General features: G+C 36.5%; 10 protein-coding genes across 10 annotated transcripts; 5 read left to right on the plus strand and 5 right to left on the minus strand.

Annotated features, from left to right (window-relative positions):
- Positions 1-54: 54 nt before the first annotated feature.
- On the plus strand, positions 55-1528 carry EV154DRAFT_540005 (WD40-repeat-containing domain protein; the record flags this gene model as incomplete). The annotated part of the gene is made up of 5 exons (XM_051604388.1): positions 55-104; positions 174-295; positions 368-490; positions 542-873; positions 935-1528. 5 exons carry the CDS (start codon positions 55-57, stop codon positions 1526-1528), a joined length of 1221 nt encoding a protein of 406 aa, XP_051453193.1.
- Positions 1529-2332: 804 nt separating this feature from the next.
- EV154DRAFT_545573 (uncharacterized protein) lies at positions 2333-4234 on the plus strand (the record flags this gene model as incomplete). Its single annotated transcript, XM_051604663.1, has 3 exons — positions 2333-2988; positions 3139-3255; positions 3490-4234. The coding sequence occupies exons 1-3, from the start codon at positions 2432-2434 to the stop codon at positions 4232-4234; spliced, it is 1419 nt and encodes a 472-aa protein (XP_051453194.1). The 5' UTR covers positions 2333-2431.
- A 708-nt stretch (positions 4235-4942) lies between these two features.
- On the plus strand, positions 4943-6688 carry EV154DRAFT_428500 (uncharacterized protein; the record flags this gene model as incomplete). Its single annotated transcript, XM_051596422.1, has 4 exons — positions 4943-5053; positions 5147-5381; positions 5424-6010; positions 6110-6688. 4 exons carry the CDS (start codon positions 4943-4945, stop codon positions 6686-6688), a joined length of 1512 nt encoding a protein of 503 aa, XP_051453195.1.
- Positions 6689-7118: 430 nt separating this feature from the next.
- EV154DRAFT_40860 (thaumatin) lies at positions 7119-8303 on the plus strand. The gene has a single exon (XM_051595355.1). It carries the CDS (start codon positions 7548-7550, stop codon positions 8241-8243), a length of 696 nt encoding a protein of 231 aa, XP_051453196.1. The 5' UTR covers positions 7119-7547; the 3' UTR covers positions 8244-8303.
- Positions 8304-8362: 59 nt separating this feature from the next.
- Positions 8363-10258, minus strand: EV154DRAFT_428537 (major facilitator superfamily domain-containing protein; the record flags this gene model as incomplete). The annotated part of the gene is made up of 5 exons (XM_051596424.1): positions 8363-8718; positions 8859-9156; positions 9209-9420; positions 9480-9816; positions 9884-10258. The coding sequence occupies 5 exons, from the start codon at positions 10256-10258 to the stop codon at positions 8363-8365; spliced, it is 1578 nt and encodes a 525-aa protein (XP_051453197.1).
- A 691-nt stretch (positions 10259-10949) lies between these two features.
- Positions 10950-11771, minus strand: EV154DRAFT_575382 (concanavalin A-like lectin/glucanase domain-containing protein; the record flags this gene model as incomplete). Its single annotated transcript, XM_051606451.1, has 3 exons — positions 10950-11260; positions 11317-11554; positions 11620-11771. 3 exons carry the CDS (start codon positions 11769-11771, stop codon positions 10979-10981), a joined length of 672 nt encoding a protein of 223 aa, XP_051453198.1. The 3' UTR covers positions 10950-10978.
- Positions 11772-12297: 526 nt separating this feature from the next.
- Positions 12298-13777, minus strand: EV154DRAFT_523266 (prohibitin-1). The gene is made up of 4 exons (XM_051603082.1): positions 13641-13777; positions 13143-13564; positions 12888-13078; positions 12298-12809 (listed from the first exon to the last, which is right to left on the minus strand). Exons 1-4 carry the CDS (start codon positions 13723-13725, stop codon positions 12683-12685), a joined length of 825 nt encoding a protein of 274 aa, XP_051453199.1. The 5' UTR covers positions 13726-13777; the 3' UTR covers positions 12298-12682.
- Positions 13778-13780: 3 nt separating this feature from the next.
- EV154DRAFT_523269 (PIG-X) lies at positions 13781-14644 on the plus strand. The gene has a single exon (XM_051603083.1). It carries the CDS (start codon positions 13944-13946, stop codon positions 14595-14597), a length of 654 nt encoding a protein of 217 aa, XP_051453200.1. The 5' UTR covers positions 13781-13943; the 3' UTR covers positions 14598-14644.
- A 165-nt stretch (positions 14645-14809) lies between these two features.
- On the minus strand, positions 14810-17045 carry EV154DRAFT_606111 (Dbl homology domain-containing protein). The gene is made up of 6 exons (XM_051607516.1): positions 16568-17045; positions 16238-16511; positions 16118-16169; positions 15945-16052; positions 15684-15880; positions 14810-15623 (listed from the first exon to the last, which is right to left on the minus strand). Exons 1-6 carry the CDS (start codon positions 16830-16832, stop codon positions 15017-15019), a joined length of 1503 nt encoding a protein of 500 aa, XP_051453201.1. The 5' UTR covers positions 16833-17045; the 3' UTR covers positions 14810-15016.
- Positions 17046-25595: 8550 nt separating this feature from the next.
- On the minus strand, positions 25596-26146 carry EV154DRAFT_540013 (uncharacterized protein; the record flags this gene model as incomplete). Its single annotated transcript, XM_051604389.1, has 3 exons — positions 25596-25731; positions 25772-25996; positions 26055-26146. The coding sequence occupies 3 exons, from the start codon at positions 26144-26146 to the stop codon at positions 25596-25598; spliced, it is 453 nt and encodes a 150-aa protein (XP_051453202.1).
- Between the last annotated feature and the right edge of the window lie 1033 nt (positions 26147-27179).

Genomic DNA, 27179 nt, shown 5'->3' on the forward strand with positions numbered 1-27179 from the left:
TCCTATTTTTTTTTTTCTTGTTTATTTTCCTTTCTTTTCTTTCTTTGTATACACATGAATTCAAACCGTATAACAGAAGACGAGGTTTTATCGCTTGTGATTAGGTATGCTTCTTTTTTTTAAAAAAATAGATAAAATAAGACTGTTTAGCTAAACACTAACAACCCCTCCAGTCAATTGGTTGCGTATGGCTATTCCGCTGTAGCTCAAAGTGTGGCTGACGCGACAGGTGCAACTACCGACATGATGCCAAGCGCAAGGCTCTCCGAACTTTTACAAATTGCCAAAGACAAAAGTAAGCCTATCACCTTTTCTTTTGCATGTACAACATTACAATTGGTATTTACTCTCTTCTTTTTTTTTGTAGACGAGGAGGAAGATTCAGACGACGATTATTCTGGAAAGGACTTTGATCGTGAATCACCTAGGGAAGACATGGATGTGCACATGAATGTATCTGGCTTTGACGTGGAGTCTATGCGTAATGCCCGTAAGTCTTTTTATTTTATTAAGTAAACACGCTTGTTAAATATGTTCATAGAGCCCAAGACGGCACCGGAATACAACCAGTTATATTACACGCAACACAAAGGACCTTGTAGAACAGCTATTTTCAGTGGGGATGGACGGTTTGCAGCAACCGGGTCTCATGATTCCTCGCTGAAATTGCTTGATGTCAATAAAATGAAGAATCGGTCAGGGGATGCAGGGGATAAACCCGTGATTCGTACATTGTATGATCATTTGGAGCCAGTCAATGATCTTAGTTTTCATCCCAACGGACTTGTCTTGGCCAGTTGTTCTAATGACCAAAGTATTAAATTGTTTGACTTGTCCAAGACGGGTGTCAAGAGAGCATTTCGATATTTGCAGGTATACTATAAACATACATGTATTTAGCCTCCCAAGACACTTACCATATATATATGTAAAGGATGCACAACCTGTCAACTCCATTTCTTTCCATCCTTCGGGAGACTTTTTATTAGCGGGTACAAAAGATGCTGCAGTGCGAATTTACGACGTAAAGACACTTCAATGTTATACAAATTCAAGTAATGCAGATATGCATCGTGGATCTATTTCGCAAATCCGATACTCCAACACGGGTAAGATTTTTGCGACCTCATCATTGGACGGCACTGTACGTATTTGGGATAGCACTACTTCGCATTGTATTAAGACATTGGATGGAGCGCATGGTGGAACAGCTGTTTCGAGTGTAAGATTTACCAGCAATGAGAAATATTTGATGACGGCAGGATTGGATAGTACTGTGCGATTATGGGATATCACCAGTGGCAAGGTGCTGATGGAGTATAAGGGACATGAGCAGCGATTACAAATGTTACAGCCTTCGTTCAATTACAATGAAGATTTCATCATGATTGGTGATGAATCCTCTACAGATGTCATTTGCTATGATACACAAACGGGTGCCTTGGTGAAGAGAATCCCAGGTCATAACAATCTTGTGAGATGTGTTGCTGCATCACCTGTGGATAATGGCATTTTGACATGCAGGTAAATAATGGAACTGTCGTGAGTTTGATAAGGAATGTTTACTAATGGCCTTTTTTTTTAAAAAAAATAGTGATGATTACCGTGCTCGTTATTTTAACGCTTAAATGGATGAATATGTTTTTTTGGGAATTTTTCTTTTTTTTTTTTTTTTTTTTTTTTTTACTATTTTTTTTTTAATTTTTTTTTTTTTCTTATGGAGAGTTTATAAAAAAAGTTATGTCAAGTGTTTGTATGCTCATTTTAGGAAGTAATGGATAGATGTACAGTGTTTTGGATTTGAAGATAAATAGCGATCTATAATTGCCAAACTAAATTAAAAGTATACTGGACTTTCTTTCCATTGGAATTTGACTTTATTGTTTTGTACAAATCTCGTGTCAGTGTCCATGGTAACACACGGCTAGATATTTCATGTTTAAACGAAATGCCATTCTATATGATTAAATAATCAAGTACCTCCCTTCAGATTACAATGATTATTTTGACTGGGAAATGAATTGCTACACTGATCTGACCGTGGTAGGAAAAGAAGGGACTCAAACTGTTCTGCGGGTGATCTACTGAGGATTGCAAACATTCCTATTTGGGCCAATTAAAAAATGTCTATTGTTCCCCCCCAAAAACTCTAAATTTTTTCCAAAGCGTTGAAGGGTGTACCAAACTTTTATTTAGAATTGTACTAAATGTTCTATTTTACCTATTCGCTTGTTTGTTGTTTGATTCGATCCATTTTTAGGCAATGATGATATCAGAGGAGAAAAAAAAAAAAAAGTAACCGAGGTGGAATTATATACTATCAAACGAGGCACCCCCTTTTTAAATTTTTTGTAACTATATTTTTTATTTTTATCAGCAATATTATTATTATTTTTTTTTATTCTTTCTCTCCATCCCTTAACACACCGTCATGACAGAGATTCGACAATATACAACTAGAGATCAAGAAAAGTTAAAAAAGTATTATCTCGCCACTGAACTTCAAAAGAAACAAACCCGAGTCCTGCATGCCTTACAAAAAAGTCAGAGTGCGAAAAGAGCTTGGCAAGCAGGCTTAGTGGGTATTTTTGGTCTTCATTACACTTCACTTAAAGCTGCCTCTAGCTTCTCTACAACATTACCCACTATATTATTTCAAGTGGTCTTATGGAGTGCGGGTGTAGGTCTATTCTGGTATCAATGGTTATGCAAAAAATACGGGGACAAGGTACGACTGGCTACAGATACAATAGCCCAAGCATTGGCCGAGATACAGAACAATCCAAAGAGTAATGCGTGGGTTATGGTGAACGACAAGGACGAGATTATTGGTACAGTTGCTTTAAAATGTGTCAATGGCGAAGGTCAGATTGGGCTCTTGACAGGAGAGGAAGCTCGACAGCGTCAAATGTTGGTTCAAAATGCGATTAGGTTTGGTCGAACAAACAAGATTCAAGTTATTAGCAAATGGGATCAAGATTCAAAATGGTCCGAAAGTCCATTATAAACAAACTTTGAACTCGTTCTTAAAACAAAGAAATAACATATAAATAAATATCAAGTATACCTTTTTTTTTTTTTCTTTTTTTTTTTTTTTTTCTTTTGTTAACAACTAACTACTTTAACAAAAATGAGTAGTAATTTTACTATTCGCACGTTGACAAGGTCAATTGACCATTTCCCTATGCATCATTTGTTCTCACCTACTGCTTTAGACCATGATCTCACCTATGTAGATAAAACCTATTACAATGCGTCTCATAATTTAGCCATGATTACAAAACCCACCAATGAAAAGCAATCGGCCTCTAGTGTGCATGCATTGGTACTAAACAGGACCATTAGTCTCGTCACTTCCATATCACGCCTTGATCTGTAAATATCACTGCTTTTTTACATTCCAAAATTAAAAAATCCTAACCCTAACCCTTCCAATAGTCGCAATATCGGTTTATTTGTGCTGCCTACACAAGTATCGCTATTGACCAGACTAACGCAATTGGATCTATCGCATAACAAGTTGACAAAACTACCATCATCCATGGACCAGCTTAAACATTTAAAGCATCTGGATATATCGCATAATCGACTCTCTCAATTACCTTCTGGTATCTACTCATTGTGCAAGCTAACCCATTTTGACATGTCGCATAATCCAGTGCGTCGAGTATCTGCCAACTTGGCGCGTCTGATGGAGCTCAGTTTATTGGATCTGTCGAGCACCGAGATAATTTCGATTCCAGCCGAACTCCTCACGACCTTATCGATGACGACGATTAAATTAGAGAACTGCCAGCAGCTTGTGGTGGACGAATTAGAGCAAGAGTTGGTGCATAATCCACCTAGTCTTGTGGAGACATGCGCCCGACAGATGATTCAGCCTATTTTATCCGATTTGATACAGAACAAGAAGGCCAAAAAGAAGCAGCAACGGGAAAGAGAAGCGTCCTATCAAAGGTTACCCAACCATCTGCTGCATTATTTATCAAGACCAAAGGCGTGTTCCACTTGTGGCGGTCCTTACTTTCAATCGTCTGTAACCCGATATCGTATTGTACAAAGACAGGATGAATCCTGGGTGCCCGTCGAATATAAACTCTGTTCAGCTCATTGGAATAATGAAAAAGATAGAATCTTGGCTTTATTTTCAGATATTCCTCAAAGGGCTTTACCCAGAACTACTGAACCTTGTCGTTTAAGACTTGTCCCATCATCACACCTTCAAGATGCATGAAACCCAGCTTTTTTTTTTTGATTTTTTTTTTTTTTTTTTTTTTTTACAATATCCGCACCTTTTTTAGTAGTAATAAATGTTATGTAAATTTACGCAAAAGAAAGATTAGAAACACAAACAAATAAATTATGAATAGACTTTTTTATTTTTATTTTCTGTACAAGATAGAATTAAAATCTTCGTCATCACACACACTCTCTCCTGTTGCAGGTTTTATAATGAAAAGAAAGGAGGCTTAAAAATAGAAAAGGGGTATGGTCAAGCTTTGTGTGACACACACACATAAAAAAAAAAGATAAACATATTTGAAATAAAAATTTCTTTTTTTCTTTTCTTTTCTCTCTCTTCTTTTTCCCCATTCAAGATACAAGAAAAAAAATGTACGTTGATTCTTCACAGAAACAAGCTCGACCTTTTGTCTATGTTCAATACCCCGATGCACCGCACGCATCGTCCTCCACCCCAGTCAATTCACGTCAACGTATTCCTACCAGTGACTCATCCTCTTCCTCTTCAGCCTCCTCCGTCGTTTCCCAAAAGGAAGAACAACAACCTAAAAAAAAGAAGCGTCAACATATCGGTTATGCGTGTGATAAGTGTCGAGAAAGAAGAGTAGGCTGCGATCGTGGCAAACCCATTTGTGGACAGTGTAAAGATCGATACCAATGCCAATATAGTAATCATGCACTGCGTCTAGATAACGTGTCCATGCGTCAAAGATTAGATGAGCTGGAAAATCAAGTGGGTTGGTTAACTTCCTTCGCTACCAATCTAGAAAAAGATTACCGTACTTCTGTACCCCGAATCAACCATACACACGTGCAATTGGCCGGTTCAAGTACGGTCACACAGCATCCTCTGCCGTTGCCACAGCAACCCCAACAACAACAACAGCAGCAGCAACAACAACAGCAACAACAACAACAACAACAACAAGAGCAGCAGGAACAGAATGTCATTTTACAACAACAACATATATTACCCCCAAGTGTCGTGGACTGGGCTATCAGTACAGGCTGGCCTGTCATTGAAAGTGCTCAAGGTCTCAAGACCATTTTCACCACCATTAAGAATTTCGAAGATCTGAGTGCAGCATTAAAGAGTACGGTGCAATTAATCTATAGTGAAAAAGGGAATCCGTTATACCGTTCACCTCACCCTGTCAGTCTTTCTGACAAGGAAGCGGAAGTACAAGCTGTGGTGAGCAACCATGCGATTACCAATAACAATGAAGAAGAGCATTCGTTTACACTTTTCGAGAGTTTGAACCGATACACGAGTACGAAAAATCATCATTCAGCGCCCAGTAGTCATGAAGAGCGGTATTTGGAAACGGATGTGATGACACGATTAATCCATCAACATCATAAGTGTGGGTTTCCTACCCTGGTAAGCCCAACACGATTTGAAAATCATTATCGACAAGGGCAGCTAAAACCATTGGTATTATCATCCGTGTTCAGTCATAGTGTACCGCATGTCTGTATCTATCACCCCCATTTGACACAGATTCAGGATTTCCGAGAATTAGGAAACAAGTTTTATAATCATTCGCATGATTTATTAGGGATTGATGAACCGGCCAATCTATCGAATATTCATCAGCGTACTTTACTAATCACCTATGATTTGGATTTGGGAAGAGTACGAAGGGCGTTTTTACATATTGGTATTGCTATACGCATGTGTTTCATGTTGAACCTGCATCGCATGGAAGGCTATTTGCATTGTAAATCCGCCTTTGAAAGAGAACAAGCCAAACGAATCTTTTGGACCGTCTGGTTTTACGATAATATGGTAGAGAGAGGGATTCTATACTGAATAACTACCAAACAACGAAAGACTGAGCCCATTTCTTTTATTTATTTATAATAGGTGACGCATTTGTTTCATGATCAACTGTCGACCATCAAATTGAATGAGATATCCGTAGAATTACCTACCGTTTTACCCGATTTCACACAAACAGAAAAGGACCAAGCGATCTTTGCGATCAATGTGATTCAAATACGAAAGTTAGCGGCATCGATTACCGAAGCTTCTGGTAAGAAAATGGAGGCGGGAGCGATTGTGAATAAATTCCGTAAACGACTTTTACGATTCTATCAAGCGTTACCGGACGTTTTACGGTTTGGACAGTGTGGAATCAATCGTGATAAAAGACCAGATATTTCTGTATGGAGTCGACGTAATTATTTTTGCATCCTGTTGGATTATTGTTTGTGTTGGATTAGCTTGTATCGACCTTTATTACCTTCCGCCTCTATTCAGCGAGCACTCACGCCAAAGGAAACGGAAGCGATTTTGTATACATCGCAGGCGTCTGTGGCTATCATTCAATTATTTCAAAACTGGTTTCAGTCGTCTATTCAATCGGATGAAGGGTTCGATTGCTTTTTTAGACCTTATTTGTATCATTTTATGAGTGCGAAACATGTATTTAGTGTAAGTTAATTAAAATTAAGTAAAGTGACATGGCCCCCGCTAATGTTATTGAAAAAGGCAAATGTTTCCCAGTATGGCAGATCACCTGCTTTGGTGTATGTGAGTAGAGCTTATTTGGTGATATTATTACACCTTTACCAACAAACACCTACACGAAGATCATTTGATGAGAGCCAATTAGAAAAGGATTTGGTGGGATTCTTGAGCTTACATCAGATTGGAATGAATGAGATTGCGTATCAATCGATGCTGGATGAAGCTTTATCCGATGATGCCAATGCGGATGGAGGTTGGAGCCTATTTTCTAACTGTCGACTGGAGGATGAGGATGAAGAAGGATCCAAATGCTCTTCCAATTCTTCTGTGATGAGTGATCAGAACTGCGCCCAAGCCGAACTGGAAATGGATTACTTTTAGAGTATCTATTTTGTGAAACTATTTTTATTACGGTGAGACCACTGTAATAACATAACATGACTTTTTTTTTTTTTTACCCATTATTCCCACTTTTTAAACATATCTATTCCCATTATACTCCTTTATACACTCATTTTGTTACATCTCATTTGTATTTCTACCCTTACTTTTCTTTTTGTATCATTTAGAACAACAGCTTAATAAAGAAAAAGGGTTTCTGTTAGCGGAAATTCAAAAATCAAAGCAAGTTCAGGGGAGATGCTTTTTTTTTTTGAACATGTCAAAAAACTTTTTATAATCAAAAACCCTAGATACTTCTGGACCCATAGGTTTAATAAAAACATCTGGTATATATAAATGAGGGTTCATTTCTTCTAGTATCAAGTTTTGTTCTACACGTTTCTCTATTTTTTTTTTTTTTTCTGTAAGGAAAAACCCCCAACTTACACGAATGCATTTTCAGTATATTTCTCTTGCCATTGCAACCACTTTGGTAGCACTCTCACAAGCCAATAAAGAAATCACGGTCAAGAACAACTGTCCAACTACAATTACTGTGGGTGTATTGACAAATGGTGTAAGTGCAGGTGCTCCCGAGATGAGCTTTGATTTGACACAAGGTGCAACCAATTCATTTAGTAAAGCGGACTCATGGGGAGGTCGCGTCTGGGGCCGTTACATGTGTTCTGGTTCTGCTGGTAAAGATCTTTCCAAGTGTGGTGTTCCCGGTGCCTCAAACCCTGCTAGTTTGGCTGAGTTCTTTTTCAAGGGCACGGGAGGTAAGGATTTCTATGATATTAGTCTGGTGGACGGATTTAATATACCAATGAATATCGAGCCCACCGGTGGTGCCAATCCCAGTGGTTACAGCTGTGGATCTCCCCAATGTCACATTACTTCTTGTCCCAAGGAATTTTCCGTATTGGATTCTACTGGAAATGTAATTTCTTGTCAAAGTGACTGTTCTAAAAGCGGTAGTCCTGAGGATTGTTGTACAGGTGAGCATAATGATCCTAATGTTTGTAAAGCAGGCCAAAACGCAGCTGCTATTAAAGAAGCCTGTCCCGATGCTTATAGTTTTGCATATGACGATCAAAAGTCTACTTATGAATGCGCTGCAGAAAGTTTCACTGTAAACTTTTGTTAATCATTTGCTCGCTCTTATTTTGTTTACACTTTATTTCTAATATATATATATAATAAACCCTGGAAAAAAAAAAGAAACCATTTCCTCCCACATGTTTCGGATATTTCTTTTTTTTATCATTAGCGGATTGAACTTATCCTTGAATGAATAATGGCTAATTCCAAATCTAAACTATCAGAGACAGTAGGTTTTTCACCTGTACCTATTCTCTCTTCAAAATTTGTGCGCCATTTTTTGCCATAGACCATGACTAGTAATACAGTGATAATATTGATCACGTTCAATACGGCCAGAATACTGAATAAAATTCCAGGGCCCACAGCATTTAACGATGTACTAGAGAAGATCGCGGTGATCGCTGCAATAACCGACCGTACGCAGTTATTTATAGCCACTGCACTTGCAGATCGACCTGGTTTAGAATCTACAAGGTATAACGACGAAGGTGCAAATGCGAACATTTGTCCGAACGAGTCTTTTTTTTTTTTTTTTTTTTTTTTTTTTTTTTTTTTTTTTTTTTTTTTTTTTTTTTTTTTTTTTTTTTGGTTTGTGTGAGTGAATGAGAGGAAAAGAGAGAGAGAGAGAGAGAGAAATTTCTTTGTTTAAATTACTTACAGATAAAAAGACCAGCTAGAGGGGCATATACTGCAACACCCATTTGCGTTGACCATCCGTAGAGAAGATAGCCAGCAGGCATAAGGATGAATGAAGGAAAAGTAGCTTTCAGGATCATCTCGGGGTATACATTTTCTTTGCCCTTTTTCTTTCGTAGTCTGGCCAGCACAAAATCTGCATACCGGCCGCTGGTAACCGAGCCTACCACCAGACCTGCACCATAAAAAATATAACAGAGTCCAATTTGAAATGATGTATAATTATACAATGCTTGAAATGTCTCTGTAATTGTGGGAGTCTTTTTGTTTTGAGTCTCTTTTATGAGATTTGATTTTTTTAACTAAACTTACCAAAAAATAAAAACAAGAGAGAATGACTGTATTATATAAAGTGATTAAAAGAACCGTCGGGTCTCCCAACATGCCAATCATGGGACAAAAAGCTGCCTTCAAGTTTTTTAAAGCTTTAAATCGGTCCTTTGCATGTTTCTCATCCATTACGATACGCTTTTTACGTAGGGTTTCGGGTAACAAAAAAATCACCAGCATGAGTAGCACCGTGCCTAAGATTGTATGTTTAAATTATAAGAGCGTAAATTGTTTTTTTAAAGAAAGTACAAACCTAGAATGGCTAGAAAATAAAACGAGGATTGCCAGCCTAGGTATTGACAAAGAACACCTCCAATAGTTGGGCCGATAACATGGCCCAAGAGTGGGCCTACATAAAAGATACCGTACGCTCTGCCACGGTTTGGAGGATCTATGGTATCAGCAATGACGCCTGCTCCCAAGGTCTGTCCTGAACTTGTTCCACAAGCTTGAATAGCACGAAATATGATGAGCATGGTGATATTTGAAGAGACGGCACACAAGATGGAAGCGACAATGCTAAAAATTAGACTAATCACGTACATTGGCTTTCTACCATAGGTATCACTCATGCATGCCCAAAATAGCGGCTATATAAATGGAAATATTAGCTTAACCGAAAAAAAGAGGGTATATTTAAATGAGAGAGATGCTTACAGCTACACCTAGAAAGACAACATAGACAGAGATAGTTCCTGTCATGCCAGTCAAAGTAGTATTCAAATCCTGGGATATGCGCACAACATCAGGCATGTAAATCATATTGCCAATGTTGCTGCTGATACCACAAAGTGCAATGATAAAGATGATGATGTTTTTTTTGGTTGTCGAGTAGAGTTGCGGGTCGTCTTCTGCATAAATGTCACCCATGATGGCAGTCCAACAAGTTGTTTTTGAATCACCCCTTCCGGTATAGATGGAGGTGCCACTATCACTAGTATTTTCGTTCTCATAGTGAGAAACAGTTGTAATCTTGACAGATTGTGAAACATGGTCGGTTTTGATGTCAATGATTTTTTTATTTTCTGACATTTATAAGAAATATTTTCATTATCTTTCTGAAGGGAGAAATAAAAAGGAAAAAGAAAGAAGGGAGATAAGACAGAGAGATCACTCTTTTTAATAAATAAAGAGAATGCTTTAGAAATTATTACATGTAAGCACTTTTTATTAGTCCAGAACGGAAGCAAGAAAGATCATCCGGTTGTTTAAAAATAAATCTCAGAATTTGCTGCTCTCTTTCTAATGCTCCTTGCTCCTTGCTCCTTGCTGCTGCTGCTGCTGCTCCAACAAATTTCATTTGACTGCAGATATGCAATGTATTCTTCTTATCAAAGTTTTTAACCTTTTCAAAAAGAAACATGTTCAAGAAATATACAAAAAACAGTTTTAATTAATCTAATAAACTAGTAGGTACATGATTATGTTTTTTTTTTAAAAAAAAATCGGAAGTTTTTATAAACCTAGTGAAAATAAATAATCAGACAAAAGATCATCATGATCATACTAGTAAAAGTTGGTATGGCCATCCTTGACATGGAAGTTATTGCACTTTCGGGTAATAAATTGCTATTCATGATATCTTTAAGTGTTATTTTTTTAGTATGTCATTTTCATAAGAGAAGAATTAGAAAGGGGGGAATAAAGTGCTTACATATATATATATATATATGTAGTTTCTCTCTCTCTCTCTCTCTCTCTTTCTCTTTTTCTTTCTTTATTTCTTCTTTACTCTCACTCTTTTACTCTATTTTAACTCTTACCTGAAATACTACACGGTGTTTCTGATTTGGAACAGGATGGAGGTTGTGTTGCTTCGGAGGAATTAAAAAACATATTAAGATGCGAGACCCTCAGTTCTGCGTTTTCTGTGGGAGGACCCCCACTAAAGAATGGATTGCCATCTGTCCAGTGATTAAGCAGAATTCGGCCCGGTGAATCTGGCACATTTGTTGTCATTTCACGCACAAAGCTGCCGTCAATGTAGAATTTGACAGAATTTGGTAACCAGTCAAATCGATACTCGTGAAAGTCCTTCTTACCATGATTAGTTTGTTATTTTCATTTTATATTCTTAAATAAAGGCTAACCTCTGTGGGATTAAAGTCGAGACCGTGCTTTTCGTTTGTCAAGGGTGAGGCAGAACCATCCTTTTCATAGATCTGAGGTTGAATAGCGAAATATGTTTTAAAAGGGTCCTTGACTCGACTCAGGGATTCCATATCGATTTCACTCGTGTCATTCCGATAAAAGAAAAAAGCGGCTACTGTGCCGTCTACATTGCTTGTTTTCATTCTGGCGCGATAGGTGCCATATAAAAAATCGGACCTACAGTAGCGAATGAAAAAAAAATTAATGTATGTATGTACATCTGTACATGCATCTGTTATTACCTTTTTGTGCCTACGGCTGCGGATGTGTATCTTCCTTGGGCGTCCTTTTGGACGGATAAGGTAATGCCGTCTGTCTGAGATAATTTGACATTAGAGGGAACAAAGACACGATCAATTGTATTATTGTGTTTTGCATTGACGGTATAATCCATGACGACATAATTTCGATCGTACTGCAAGTTTGATTTGTATGTGCCATAATCTGCGTACCACACGTCCGACCAAACATTGTTATCTTCATCAATAAATCCACAATCGCATACTACAGGTTCATCTAAACTCAGCTGATTTCTTGTTTCTCCTTGTGCGCTGATCTGAGCTGTCATGCTCATCAAACTAAATAATACCACACAAGCATCTCGCAATAACATGATTCGTAAGAAATAAAAAAAAGGGATAAAATAATAAAAAGATTGAAATGGGAGTTATTCCTAAAAGAAGATTCTGTTATAACCAAATATTTTACAATACACTGAGAATCTACACAAACAAATATCGGATTATATTTGGGTCGTTCATCGATGTCTCTCTTTTTTGCATAAAAATTGAGCTTATTGCACCCAAAAAGAATATTTCCCCGTGCGCTTCAAAAGCCTCGTAAGAACGCGTCAGCAATTCAAACTCCGTCACAGCATTTTTTTTTTTTTTTTTTCTCAGTAAGGGTGTGAGTCAAATAGAGGCCTTACCTTTTTTTTTTTTTCACTCCCAACAACAAAACAAAAAAAGAAACTCCAAAATGTGTATGCGCGTAACTTGTCCCGATTGCAAAAAATTCACCTGGAAAGGTAAAAAAAAGATTTAGTGTGCAATCTCTAATGTCATTACTAAGGAAAAAATTAGGTTGTGGAAAGCATATTGATCAAGCTTTGGCCGGTTTAGAAAAGAGCGAGATCTGTCAGTGCAAGGAAGAAGCCAAGACCGCTGAAAAATAAATAAAGGCTATATTCTCTCTCTTCTTTCTCTCCAATTTTTTTACACACACATTTTATTTTTTGAACTGTTTTTTTAATTGTTTTATACAAGTACTCCAAAGGGTAGAAAACCCCATGATCTAATAATTTATTTAAGCGTTGATACCGAGAAGCATGTTGCTTCCTCCATTTTGGCTGGGCAAGTAAGTGACGTTGCGAGATTGAGAAAGAGTTTGTGCAATATCTTTACTGGCTTCGATTCTACGGAAAGCAATGAAACTATAATAAACAGAGTTAGTCACCCTATATCCTTCCAGCCCCTTCTCTCTCTCTTTTTTTTTTATTCTCATGAATTACCCTTCACCGGCCTTGGCCAATGCTGTGGAAATCATCTCGGCAGCTTCGGAATCACCCTCAGCACGAATAATAGCAGCTTGCTTTTCTTGTTCGGCACGTTCGACAACAAATTTGGCACGTTCGGCTTCTTGTTGTGCGATTTGCTTTTGTTCAACAGCGTTGGTAAATTCCTTACCAAAGGTCATGTGTGTCTATACAATATAGGTGATGAGTTAACCCCATCTATCAGTTTTTAAAAAAAGGGAAATACTTTACGATAGAAACATCTTCTAAGGCCAAGTTGAAATCTCTGGCACGCTTGTATAACTCTTCACGAATCTTTGCGGAAACGACTTCACGTTGAGTAATCAATTCAGAGGCATCAAATTGAGCAACGATAGCCTTCAAGACTTCGTTACCGATGGAAGGTAAAACTCTCTCGTCATAATCAAGACCCAAGTTTTGATAAATAGAAGGCAAGTTTTTGATTTCGGGACGATGTAAAACACGGAGTGTCAAGGACACCATTTGCATATCCTTGGAACCTGTTGTGGTCGAAATATTACGGGGTTTGGTACGCACATCGAAAACAACAGCTCTTTGAAGCCAAGGTACTAAAAAGTGAGTACCCTCGCCGACAGAAACAGGCTTTACACCTTGAATACGATCGAAAATAACGGCTCTATGACCACCCTGGACTAATAATATACAAAAGCATTTAGTACTCTTTTTTTGACACTCATACGCGCTTTCCCATAACAACAGTTTCGTTACCATCGTACATGGCTGATTGAGCTCCACCAACAGCGAGACTCAAGGGAATAGCCCATTTAGCGAGTGTTCCAAGTGCTTGTGCCATTTTTGATTAATATTAATTGAAAAGAGTTTATAGGAAATATAAAAAAAATAATTATCGAGGGGGAGAATATAATGAGCATGGGCATCCAGCCATAGCTCTGCTTTTTTATTTTTTTAAGCCAATCAGGTAAGACAGTGTGACGGGCTTTTTAATGGTTTCTAAACAGGTTGGGCGGAAACTCCGAATGTACTCATCTTCATCAGATTAACCCCCCAAGGATGAGTGAAGTGTATTCAGAGCTTGAAGCTGCCAATAGTTTACACCCGAAAATTAAGACAACCATCCAAATAAATGAAAAAAAGAATTGCCATTTCGATATTGTCTATGTATTACCAGCGAGTGTCTTTGTAGACCCTTACCAACTACAAGACTTGGCACCACTTATTGGAAAGGCCACAGTGTTCGGTGAACACGATTTAGAATTACCTCTTGAGAAAGTCAAAGAATGGCGTGGCAGTATTGTCTTTTTACGTCAAGAAACAACGTTACCCGTAATGCAAGTGACATTACCTCTTCATCTTCGATACCAACAACCCTCAGAGCATCTGGATAAGCAACCCATTACTATACAAGCTCCATGGGCAGGCTGGACCTGTGGCGGTGGTAGTGATAGTTTGTGGCCTCCTATCGAGCACGAATTAATCAGTTCACCACAGTTGGACTCTTCTGCTATTTTTACAAGACTCTCAAATGATCCAACACCCTTAATATTATCCGTTCCTATTGGTAAAGTACAGGATGCTACGGTGGTTACTTATGGTACCTTTGTTTCCGTGGTTCTTTGTACGCTTTGGATTGTGTATGCTGTATATTTATCGGTACGAAAAAGAAGAAGGTTAGAGGCAAAAGGAAAGAGAAGGAAATCCGAATAAAGCTGTATTAAAATAATAAAAAGTATACACACATATGCAAAAAGTAATAATAGTAATGGGCTAAATGTATAAATGCGTAAATCATGTAGGTGGGCTCTTTTGCTAAAGCTACAGAACCCCTTTATGCTTGAAATGGCGTGACAATCTCCATGAATGACACGTATAAAATGTGTTGGCACGTCATCTATGGAAGCATAATTATGCAAATGTATATTTAACAGCGGGGTTTTTTATTTATTTTTATTTCGAATTCATCATGATGCATATATATGGTGTGTGTGGAGGTGTGAAGTGTAAATGAGTTGTAAAAAAAAAGAACAAAAAAAAAAAAAAGAGAGAGAGAAAAGATAATTATGACATATATATTTTTTTTTTTTTGGTTGGTTAGGAAAAGGAAGGGATTGGGAAGAGAAAGAAGATTATCTCTTGCGTGTCACATTGTGATGCACTCTACGAATTAAAGTCATCCAAGCATTTTGTTCAGCTTCAGTTTGGGTTCTCATGATCAAAGTTCGCTTGACAATACTTAAGGGACCGTGTGTGGGCATAGGATACACGTAGTTATCTCCAAGTCCCATTACTTCATCCGAAGATCCTTGTACTTTCAATTCAAATCCATACACTAATCGAGGTCCAGCAGTAGTTTGTGGCTCAGACTTGCGCATAAATGAGCTTAATGCGCTGTGTTTTTTCACTTCGGAGATTTTGGCAATCGTTTTAGCTGACAGCGGAAGAACCTCGGCCACCTTCAAACTGATGATTCCCTTGAATTGTAATTTAACAGGCCCACCGGATCCTGATTTTGATGCCTTCTTACTGTAACTCTTGATCTTTTGGCAGTAAATGAGCATATCATTGTACAATACATATGTACGTGTATCTGCTGTTGAATGAGGCTCCGTAAGATCCACTTGTGTAATCACACTGGAAATGTATAATCGTCTTGCAATGTTTACAACAGCAATGTTGCCCTGAATAGATCTTGATGCTTCTAGAACACGAACATGACCTAAACGGTCCTTCACACTATTATTGTGTTAGTTAAAAAGTTATAAATAGCAACGGTATTATCTTTCACACACATACATTGTTTTCCATTGTTTCTCACGTTGAACAAATTTATCCTTGATACGATTCAAAGCCTGATAATCGGGATGAGATGGCTCGGTTGCTGAAGCCAGTTCAGTAACATAAATTGAGTAAGAGGAAAGTCGACTAATGGAGCTCTTCAAGTAATATACAAGGTCTTTTACAGTGGGATTATTTGCTTGTGAAACGTAATTCTACAAGATAAATGAGGGGATGAGAAAATGCACTTTAGTATCAATTTGATTTTTTTATGCTCACTTCAATGTATTTTGGGAAAGTCGCGGATTTAGTATATAAACTGTCGATTGTTACAATTGTATTTGGGTAACCATTTAAAAACGTTTCATACACGTTCAGTTTGTCATACTAAGAAAAAAAAATAACGGAATAAGACAATTTGGTTTATTGGTTATTTGGATGATGGGACTTACGAAATGGGCAAAAATATCGGATATGAATTGAGTTGGACCCCACATATCAAGTCTTTTAAATTGAAAAGATTAGTCATCGTGATTGGTTGAAAAAAAAAAAAAGAGAGAGAGCGAGCATACCTTTCTTTTAAAACTCTACAGAAATTTTGATGAGCCAAAGTCATTTCGGCTGTATCGGCAAAAAGGTTGTTCATGGCGGGTTTTGAGCAAAGGCCAGGATATTTAGCGAAAATGCCAGCATTGGCGGGATCATTGATCCACTCATTGATGGGTGTGAGATAATAACGTTCGAAATTCAACATATCATTTATATGCTGTTGCTCGGACTGACACATCTGATCAGCAACGCTTTTCTTTTGTGCTACGTTTCTAGCTGCATCCGCTACTTGTCTTTCTAAAATCAGTTTAGTATATCTCAGGTGTGCACACGCCTTCCATTTATTTAGTTACCATAGGGCTCTGATTCGACCTCATCGTCAAAGGTCTGATAAATTTCATCAATGATGGCTAAATCGTCCATTAACTGATGGTAGTTTTCTGAACGATGTGTAAGAAAGGAAAGTTGATCGGTAGAGGTCATACAGCCGCTATCCATCGAAATACAGCTATCTGCTCCACTACTTGATGTTAAATTACTACTGGCTGCAGACATGACGGAGGGTTGCCGCCATAAATGACTCCCATAACTGCTTTCGTCGGTCGTAATCGAACTCATATATTCTTTTGTATATTATTTTTTATTCAATTGTATTTATTTGTAAATGTGTGTATATGTGTGTGTGTAAAACGAAAGGCAATAGTTTGAAAGAGAGAGAGAGAGGGAGAAAAGAGAAGAAATTAGAGAAATATAGTAACGAAAGGTTAAAATATATAAACCGAAATTTTAAGAGAGCACAAGCTAATATAGTAAAATTCTCAGATTTATTACAAAAAAAAAAAAAAAAAAAAAAAAAAAAAAAAAAAAAAAAAAAAAAAGATTTCCCCCTGTCATAAACATCTGTGGATCAAAAAATTACTGTTTGATTACTTATCTTTTTAAAGGGGGGGACTCATGGTGTGTGTGCGAATATTGTCCCCGAGCGCATAAGCTACGTTACACGTTATTCTTCATTTGTTACAAATGATCTGGTGACTATTGCTATATATGTAACGTGTCCTACTCTATTTTATGTTCCTTGAAATTGTAATAATAATAAATAAACAACTTATATATATATACGTGTGTGCGTGCGTGCGTGAGGGTTTTATGCCTGATACAAAATGATTGATAACGATGCACAAATATGTCTTTTTCTGTTACCGCCAAGGTATTTTAAAAGAGATTATGGATACGTTACCCATTGAATACCTTTTTGGTAGCCAGAAAAACTTTAAATTTTGCAGGTACACTTCGAACCACTGCTTCTTATCACCCTTTTTCTCGGTCCATTTCTACGCGTGTATCACCCACATTATTCTTTGTGGCAAGTAAAACGCAGACCGGCACTGAGTATTTTATCAGGGAAGTTAATATTGGGATTGCATCATGTGCACAATATTTCGTCGGGCATTTGATAACTACACACATATCTTTACAATTGTTATCACTTCCTTCTATTTTGTTTTGATCTACGGCATTTGACTGTCTATACCCCCGCTCCTCAATTGACTCACTGAATCTTCTTATTGAATCACTTTTGCTTTTCTCGGGTTTGTTTGTCGTACCAACCATTTAAATACAACAGCATTTTTTAAAAGTCTAAAATTAGACGCTTTCTGAAATCTTATTGGATCAGTTTTTTTTTTATTATTTGAAAAATTAAATTAGACACCTTCGACTGTCTCTCTTGATTTGGAGTCATTTGAGATAGAATTTCTTGTTTATACACCTATCCAATATGCCTCCAACTTGACCTACATACAAGTTCCAACCATTAAATAACTGGCGGAGTATGTCATCAAAAATATTTCATTTGATGTCTTGCTATATTTTCGCCACCAAACTTCGGCATAAAGAAAGTAGTGGATTCAAATATGCTAAATACTATATCAAAACTACTAAATCCCTCAACATTTATTTGTGCAACACAATGGCACCTATAAACTCATTTAAAGAAAAAAGAGCATGAACGAACAAGAAATCAAACAGACAATAAATCTGATGAAGAACCACAAACGTAACTTAGACCACAGTTAAATGGTAATTGTAAAAGCTCACTTAAACCGTTTTTTATGCACAATAAATATGAACCAGTTTTGCATCATAATTAATTAAACAGTATGAGCCGTTTTTTTTGAACAAGGAATTACCATGCATTGGGTTAAAAAAATAGGTCTTTTGAAATAAATACTAAACCTATTCCCAATTCTTCATCGATGATTCGGGATTATTTGCCACTATTGGATAAATTATGTACGCCATTAGCCTAGGGAAAATCTGTAATTAGGCTTTTTTTTTGTGAATCGGATGGTGTGACATTCAGAAATGTATCTTTTTTTTCTGGGAAGAATGCTTCTTATTTCCGTATTGTACATCCGTAACTCAACAGTTTCTAGACTTGATTACCAAAGAAAATCAACAGCATTAAAATTCTATAGTAATGGCTTTGGTTTTGGAGCAGATATCATACGTTATATGATTTTCTATGAGAACAATATGGTGACTCACTGGTCATGTATCTGATGAGAAATTAAATTGTATTAATTTTTGACATGCCACTGACTATTTTCAGATGTCTGTCATCAGAAAGATCTCACAAAGCGGCAAATCTTCTCTGATCAACATTTAGTATTTCTTTAATCAACCAAATTAAATGCATATTAAAATTCACTAATCATACACACAACTTTCAATTGCAAAACTTGAAATCGAACAAATGTGGATCCTCTCCACCCTTTGTAACCGATAGCTATTCGTCTCTATTGGCTATTAAAACCACCTTTTTGTAGTAATATAACTATTCCGTATATTGCATTTTTGACCAAATTTTTTTGTTAAAGTATTCTACAGGTAAGAGTATGTAGCAACAGTGCAGATACATTTGTCCTTTCTGCAAATCATAACCACTTTTAAGTAATTCAGATCAAGATGATCAGCAGCACATTTAAGCCCCACTCCCAATAGAAGAGCAAGTCGGGTACTAACCCATATTTAGTTCTGTTTGGTCACATGGGCCCAATGTCTTAGTATAATGCTAAAGTGTAAAGTTCTGGAAGATTCAGATGGCAAAAAATTCATATTGAAAAAAAAAAATGACCCGCCATGTTAGTAAATAAGCTGATTACTCGTATGCACGTTTTAAGATTGCGTCAAGTTAGTTTCGAATAAAACAAAAAAATAAAATAAAAAAGATAATGCATGTGCAGTTTAACACAATCTGTCAAATGCTTTTTTTAAAAATATGGATTCTCCCACCAATCCACATGAAGTGCCTTGTAATTTAAACAACTTCATCATTGGTCAACTAAAAACTTTAATTTTTTTTTTCTGATCAGGGACGCGATCTCATCTACACCGTTTCCTTTTTTAATACAACAGATTTGGATATCTATTGAAATCAGTTACAGACTCAATTTATTAACAAACTAAACTGCCTATCTATCTATACTGGTTTTATCAACATGTCTTCGTCCCCCCTACCCCTTTTTTTTTCTTATTTGTACCTAACTTATGCCGTGAGCGTGTGATCCCTTAACCTGACACAATGAGTTTATTTTGTTTACTTTAATTGCTATAGTAAAGTATAACCTTAATTACTTAAAACGGATAATTGATTTTTTAAATGTTGGCCTTATTAACGCCATTATAACTACATATTGTGATTGTGTTTGAGGTTGAAACGAAAAACACTCTACAAATAACATTGAAATCAATCTTTTCGGTTCCCACATAAAATATTTTACCGTAAGCTTAACCAGACTGTCTCATATTATAAACAAAATGAAGACTGTCCTATGGGAAAATAAATGCTGCTGTAAACCCTCACATGTTTATAGACAAAAAAAAAATTGTAAAAGCATTGACATATGATTGGGCATAGATGGGTATCATGTGCCCGGTTGTTTAAAGTAGTACAATAGTTCTACAATAAATATTTGTGTATAACGCACTGATGCATTTTTTTCTTTTTTTTTTTACGATATTAAGAGTTTTTTCTTCGGTCAACATATTAGATCATTGTACTCAAATGAGACTATTTCACGTAAGTTAAATGATTATGTGAGATAATAAGAATTCTCAAACACAGATTTATACGAGAAAGTATAATAGTTTCCCTGATAAACGTCACGTTGAGTTGGTTGTTTTTGTTTTTAGCATAGTTAGATGGTTGACTAAAGATTATGCAAGCGAATACTATCTCCTCTTTTTTTTGAAGTAAACATATATAGCCTACGGATGATCCGTCTCTCTTCGGCTAAAGTTTACCGCTTTATAGATAGTACAAGAAATGCTACCCTGAACTGGCGTAACCATCTTTGCATTTTAGTCTTATCTTTTGCAAGTGTACTATTTAGCAAAATAGCTATGAGCACAGTCGTTCTAATGCCAAGGCGAGGTTTCTTTTTTCTTAATAAAAAAATGAGACTATAAAATTTTCCCCCACTAGGTGGTTATATTTTTGCAAAAGGCGGTTTTGATTCATCCAATGGGCGGTTATGATTTTTTTTTAAAGTGCGGTTTCCCAAAAAGGTCAACATTTGAAAAATGATGGATGTTTGGAAACCCCGCCCAGCTTTTTAAACACATATGCCCTGGGAGCATATTTTTAAGAAGATATATTGACTAAATATTAAAATGGTCGCAAAGGTTTTTTATTCAAGCATTTAGATAGTACATAGATCGAGTGCTGAATGGAAATTATGTATGCGTTCAACAAGAACATCCTCGCTATTTTTAATAAGCAGAATATTAGCAAGGGTCTGGTTGTTCACCAACAGACTTGCACAACTGTAACTAAAGGATACATATCTGTTGCGAATTAGAGCGTAAAAACAATATTTTTGTGATGTCGCTTCATCCGGAGCGGAAGAATGATCTCTAAAATACAAAACAATAAGAAATCGAATAAATGATCAAAACTACAAAAAATTGATATAGCAAATCCGAGAGAAATTGAACGATATATTCTCCTGAACGTCCTACAGTACTCTACCTTGCAGCTGCAGTCTAAGCTCATAGTGCATTATTCAACAAGACACTAATTGACAGATACAAGCAACTAACAAAGTTAATACACTTGCTCTTCAAGTTATCTATTAGAAAATAAAATCCAGATATATAGGCTTAGGGTAATCTGCAGATGATTCCGGTATAATAAAGTCCCAAACAAACACTTTGGATGATTAAATAAACAATTACATCAACCTGACATAAGCTCTTGTTTATCAGTTTACAAATAAAGTTCGTCCGCAATCTTTTTTCTTATATTCAAGCATATTATCCTTTTGAAGAAAAGTAATGAATGTTATAAATCGGTCAACAAGTATTACTCTTCGAAACGTTATTTCCGCCCTAGAATTATCGCCATTTGATGTTAATTATAATAATGATCCCCGGTAAAAAATCGCAGCAGATTTGATGTGGATGACAGAAATGTCAAAAAGCTTAAAATATCCACCCCATGTGACAAGCCTTTGTCACCAATAAATTGCGTCTATATTAACAACCCATCTGCAAACCTACCATGTGAACAAGTTCTCAAAAGTATCCCATACACCTTTGATGACTACACGATGTAAACAGATGAAAATATTGAGCTCTTAAACTCTCATCGGTGGAGGAGACCACACATGTATTTCATAGTAGGACGTTTGATGATTGTTTCGATTACGATAGATGGCAGCCATTGAAAAGAGGAATTACATCATTCAGCTGATTTTTTAAATCTTTGTTGGCCCAATAACTATCGCCGTCATTGTTGCCAGGAATTAAGATAACTCTTGATACCAAATTGACGCCATTGGTCTTTTGAATGGTGTTGAACCATACTGCAGATTTTCGAGTATGGATGTTCATTTCGAGAATTTATCGCTTCAGTCATACTTGCCGGATTTAAAATCCCAATATCCTAACAAGCTAAAAATCACAAATATTCTTTACGCTAACTTGGAAGTATTGTTACTTGGCTCCAACACTTGCAACATTTTGTTTATTTCAAGTATTTGGGTAGATGATGCGATCATAGCTATTTACAATTTGATCAAAGCCATTTACAGCCGGGCTCGTTTAAAGCAGATTGAATATTGCTCCTGAGGTCAGTGCGTCCACCAAAATCTTTAATCCGTTCACCAATGCACGTATTTTTTTTATCGATTTAAATGCCATGAAGCTTACTGATACTAGAGTAGTGAGCATCTACTCACTATGGGGGGAGACCCTTTGACTCAAATCAGACAATCAAGATCCAAATTCCATTAAAAAAGTACATATTCATTGGCAAGAGTATTTGAAGAGTTTACCAAAACCATGCATTAAAACCATACTCAATCTACACCTTCAGCAGCTCGATTGGTAACGCTAAAACGGATGTGGCGCTAGGAAGTAAAATAATGGAATTCATTGGTCACACAATTCACGAAGATTCCCAGGCCAAGCTATTGAAAAAAGGATATTGCTTCCATCATGACGCCTAAAGTAGCCCAAAAGAAAATAAATAAAGGTGTAGACAAACGTGTAGAATATAACAAGTTCGTTTAAAAGAGACAGTGTACTAGTTGAAATCATTGGTAATACTTCTCATTGCACGTTTCTAATATCTATCGCAGACATCGTCACAGATGGCCTCAAGAATATCATTACGAATATTTGGAACGAATTTCAGGGAGGTATTTTTCGTTGTTCTCAAACAAAGTCCCCTGCCAGCTGATATGCTTGTTATTCCCCGCTCAGGCCTGTTAACACTTTGGAAATAATACTGGAAATGACTCATTGACTGCGACTTTTGGATTTCACATGTTGCCATAAATATGTTACAATAAGATTATTGTGGACTTGTTTATCAGTGATAATTTTGTCATGCCTTCGGGCTGCTTTTAATATCTGTATATATTCAATAATAATAAAAAAAATTGTTGTTCATAGTTTATATTTGATTTAATAATTAATATATCCAAAGGTTAGATTTAATCATATCACATTTATTCCCATGGAAGCGTATATATTTATATATTGAAAAAAGCCATTACAGGTGTCATTGCGTAAACGTAGAGGAGGGTACGGGAACATTCATACCAGTAACTTGCGCTGAGTGATAGTGGTTTTTTTGTCAAACGGAGGACAGATTTGTGATTTTCCTTTTGCGCAGTAGAAATGTTTTCTCACTCCATGCAAATCCTTTTCTATTCTATTTTTAGTGATTCTATTTGACCGAATATAGAGTGAGATCGGACATTACCGTTTTCTACATGACCCGCTCTCGAGCCAGAAAAAAAAGATAGTCCCCTATTTTTGCTATTTTCTCTAAAAGGCAGCACTAACCTTAATAATCCGTACCCTTCTAAAACAGAAAGTGGGGCGGGGATACAGTGCTTCCGCCCACTTTTTTGAGAATAATTCACAGGGAAATAGAGACCTACTTTTTGTATTTTAAATATTTATTTTAAAAATGGTAGAGGCAATATTGTAGAGGAATCTGGAAATGAACCAGACGCTTACTTGGTAGAGCATTCATTTCGCTTAACCAATTTGACGAATTTAAAAAATACATAAAAAACAAAAAGGTTTTGATCGAAGATGAAACAAATAACGTTGAAATGAAGGAAGCAACAGCAAAAAAGAAGGACTCCTTACGTATAACACCTAATCAGACGACGACTGTAAAAGATATTTTTTATTAAGGAGAAACTCATGGCTCCCTCTCAAACAGCTAAAGCTGCCAATGTTCAATATGAAACTGCTCAAAAGTGGAAAACAGCTTATGAAAAAAGTCCTGAGGAGGGTATTCCTCTTCAGAAAACAAATCGCATAAACAGACCTGTGAGTAAATTAAACGAAGAGCATAAGATCTTTATACAAAACTTTTTTGACGAAAATAAAACAGCTGTTATACAAGACGCTGTTGAGAGCTTGACAGAGAACTTTGAGGGCTTGGAAATTAAGAAGAGCAGAGTTGCGGAAGACTGCAACCTTACTATAAAAGTGGTCACTTGTCATCCCAAGCGAAGAAACTGCAGCGATACGTTAGACCAACGCGCCCAGTTCGTAAAAGAGTGGACAGAGAAGGGTATGCTTTTTATGCAAAATTGTGTGTTTATTGACGAGTCTGGCTTCGATATTAACATGCACCGCTCAAGGGGTTAGTCAAAGCGAGGAACTCAAGCAATTATTGAAACACCCTCTGCAAAAGCTTTCTCCCATACCATTATTGGTGCTATTGCAGTATAAGATGTTTTGAACGTAATTTTAAGAGATGCAGGAAATGAGAAGAAAAGAAAGGTCGACGGTGCCAAGAAACGTAAAGCGACTGATGCGACAGTTAAAGCAATTCCCGAGGGAACTATAACAGGACATTATGTTCAGTTTATTAGTGACACAATGAATATCATATGAGTATGACTACATGAAGGGATTTCATCTTGTTATGGATAACGCTCTTATTCATGCTAAGGCGATTGTCGATCCAATAATTATCAAGAGGGGTTATATATCTGTACATCTTCCTCCCTATTCTCCAGAGCTTAATCCTATGGAGCAGTTTTGGAAAGTTTTGAAGGATAGAGTCAGAAGAAACAAGTTAAATGATGTAGAAAATCCTACCTCACGAATTATTGAAGGGAGCGAGGACGTTCCTCTTGAACACTTGCAGAACTTCATTCAGCATTCTGTAAACTGCTTTCTTAAATGCTTAAATAAGGAACCCTTATAATACATGGGGCTATTACGTAAATAAATAAAAAACTGTTGAAAAAATTCGAGTTTTTATTTTCATGGATAATAAACATATGATTAAGTAAATCTTGTATAAACTATCATTGCTTGAATATTTAAATTGATAAAAGTGAAGTTGCCAGATAATTTGTAGAATGTTAATTATGCCGATAAACGTAAAGCAGGATCTTAGATGTCTCTGTTGTCATCATTGTCATTGTTGAGGATATCATAGATATAATAATAAATTTAATTGTCACGTCACATTAAGGATGGATAATAATATAAACAGTCATCCTCCCCTTCTTCAGCTTCCTCAGCTTCCTCTTCTCCTTCGTTTTCTTCTTCTTCCTCATCACTATCCTGATAGTTTGATTGATTTCTTTGTAGGAACAATTCTGGAACATTTTCTTGAACATCGGAAGAAATTTCAACGAAAAATAAACCATCTCTACTCTTTGGCCAAACTACTGGTGTTGTACTATACTTTGCCTTTTTCTTTCCTTCACTACCAATTAAATGCACAAACCTATTCATCGCATTCTGTTTTCTTTCGGTTTCGATTTTGTCTTTAATGTTGGACACATAGAGCTTTTAAAAACAGTCGATTTATGTTTGATACTTTTAGTGGTATTAATTTACCTTGACATTAGAAATACATTTGATCAAAGTTTCAATTCCTCCTTCATCGACAGATTTTTTTGCGATAGGAAAGCAACAGCGATCAAGTTGCTTCATTACATATCCAATACCTTCAACAAATTCTAAGCTCATAATCACGAAATTGAATCCTATTATCATCATCACACGGATAATGGCTATGGATGTTGTAGTTGTCGATAAGTGAATTCACATGATGCTTTGCCATTAATGTGAGCTTCAATTTATCCTGATAAGATCTGGTTGTTTCAGCCACCTTGGAAAATTCACATAATGAATGGCCACCCTCTTTGCAGCTCATGGTGGATATAATCCTTAAGTCAACTTTTGGCGAGGCTTCGGTATACTTAAAAATAAATGGCACTGTATCCCCCCTAACAAAAATTTTAGTTGTTGCAAAAGCTTCAGTATCAGGTTGTTAAATCAACTTACCAGTGCAAACAGACGTTTGACGTACTGAAGAGTTCCTCAAAAATATGACCCCAGAATTTTAATTTAAAATCCTCTTCTGAGTAAAGGAGCATATTATTGGGACATTGCAACATCAACCATTTGTCCTGAACGATCTTCAACTGAATTGCCACCATTAACACCAGCGACAACACCCACCTACGCATTTCACCACCACAAAAAATTTCCTCATTACCAAGCGTATTCACCATACTTTCATTACGGACCATGTTTTTTTCACGGTCGCAAGATCATCATGGACCGGACTATATCTTCACCCAATGATCTATTGACCATTGGGGCATCGCGTGTAGTCTCTGAGGATCCTACTAAGAATATAATACTATATTCTGTTGGTTTCCTGCTGATTGCCCGTTGTACATACAACCACAAGCTAACCTTGTGATCACTCTTTGGTCAGTCGTTAGATTGACCAGGAGATTAAAAAATTTGAAAAAATGCGGCTTATGTACATGTAAACCAAGTCTACTCGTAGAAATAGGAAAGTTAGACATATACACTAAATAAATAAATAAATAAAAACTTACATGAAACGCGAAACTTCTTGTAGTACTCGTTGTAGCTTTGATACTGGATCAATTTTTTTAATTGCCTTTAATTTTGTAGACAAACTACTTCCTTCCTATTGAACGAGTCAGTAAATTTAGTGATGATCTCCAAATTGTTTTGAAAGCTTACGGTCTTTAATATTTTGCTACCTGGTTGACCCTGCCAGTAGTCATAAAAAAGACAATGTCTACACCTACGTATTTTTGTAAATTTTTTACGTATTTTTTAAATTCGCGTGATCCATTCTTTTTCTTACATACTTTTGATCTTTGAAAAGACCTAGAGGCTGTAGCATAAATTGGAGTTTCGGCGCCAGTAAAATACCACAGCCTTTATCGTTTTTAGCCTTGTACAAACGACGACTCACTCGATTTTCTTCCCCAATGTTTACAACAGGATACGTTAAAAAAGAAAAAAGAAAGATGAACAGAAGAAGGGAAGGAAAAAAATGTTTAAATGGGTTTTATTTGTAGACTGATAAACAAGAGCTGGCTTATGTCAGGATGACTTAATTGTTTATTTATAGTCAAAAGACCG

This window comes from Mucor mucedo, assembly GCF_025094135.1.
Source record: "Mucor mucedo strain NRRL 3635 chromosome Unknown EV154scaffold_121, whole genome shotgun sequence".
Lineage (NCBI taxonomy): Eukaryota > Fungi > Mucoromycota > Mucoromycetes > Mucorales > Mucoraceae > Mucor > Mucor mucedo.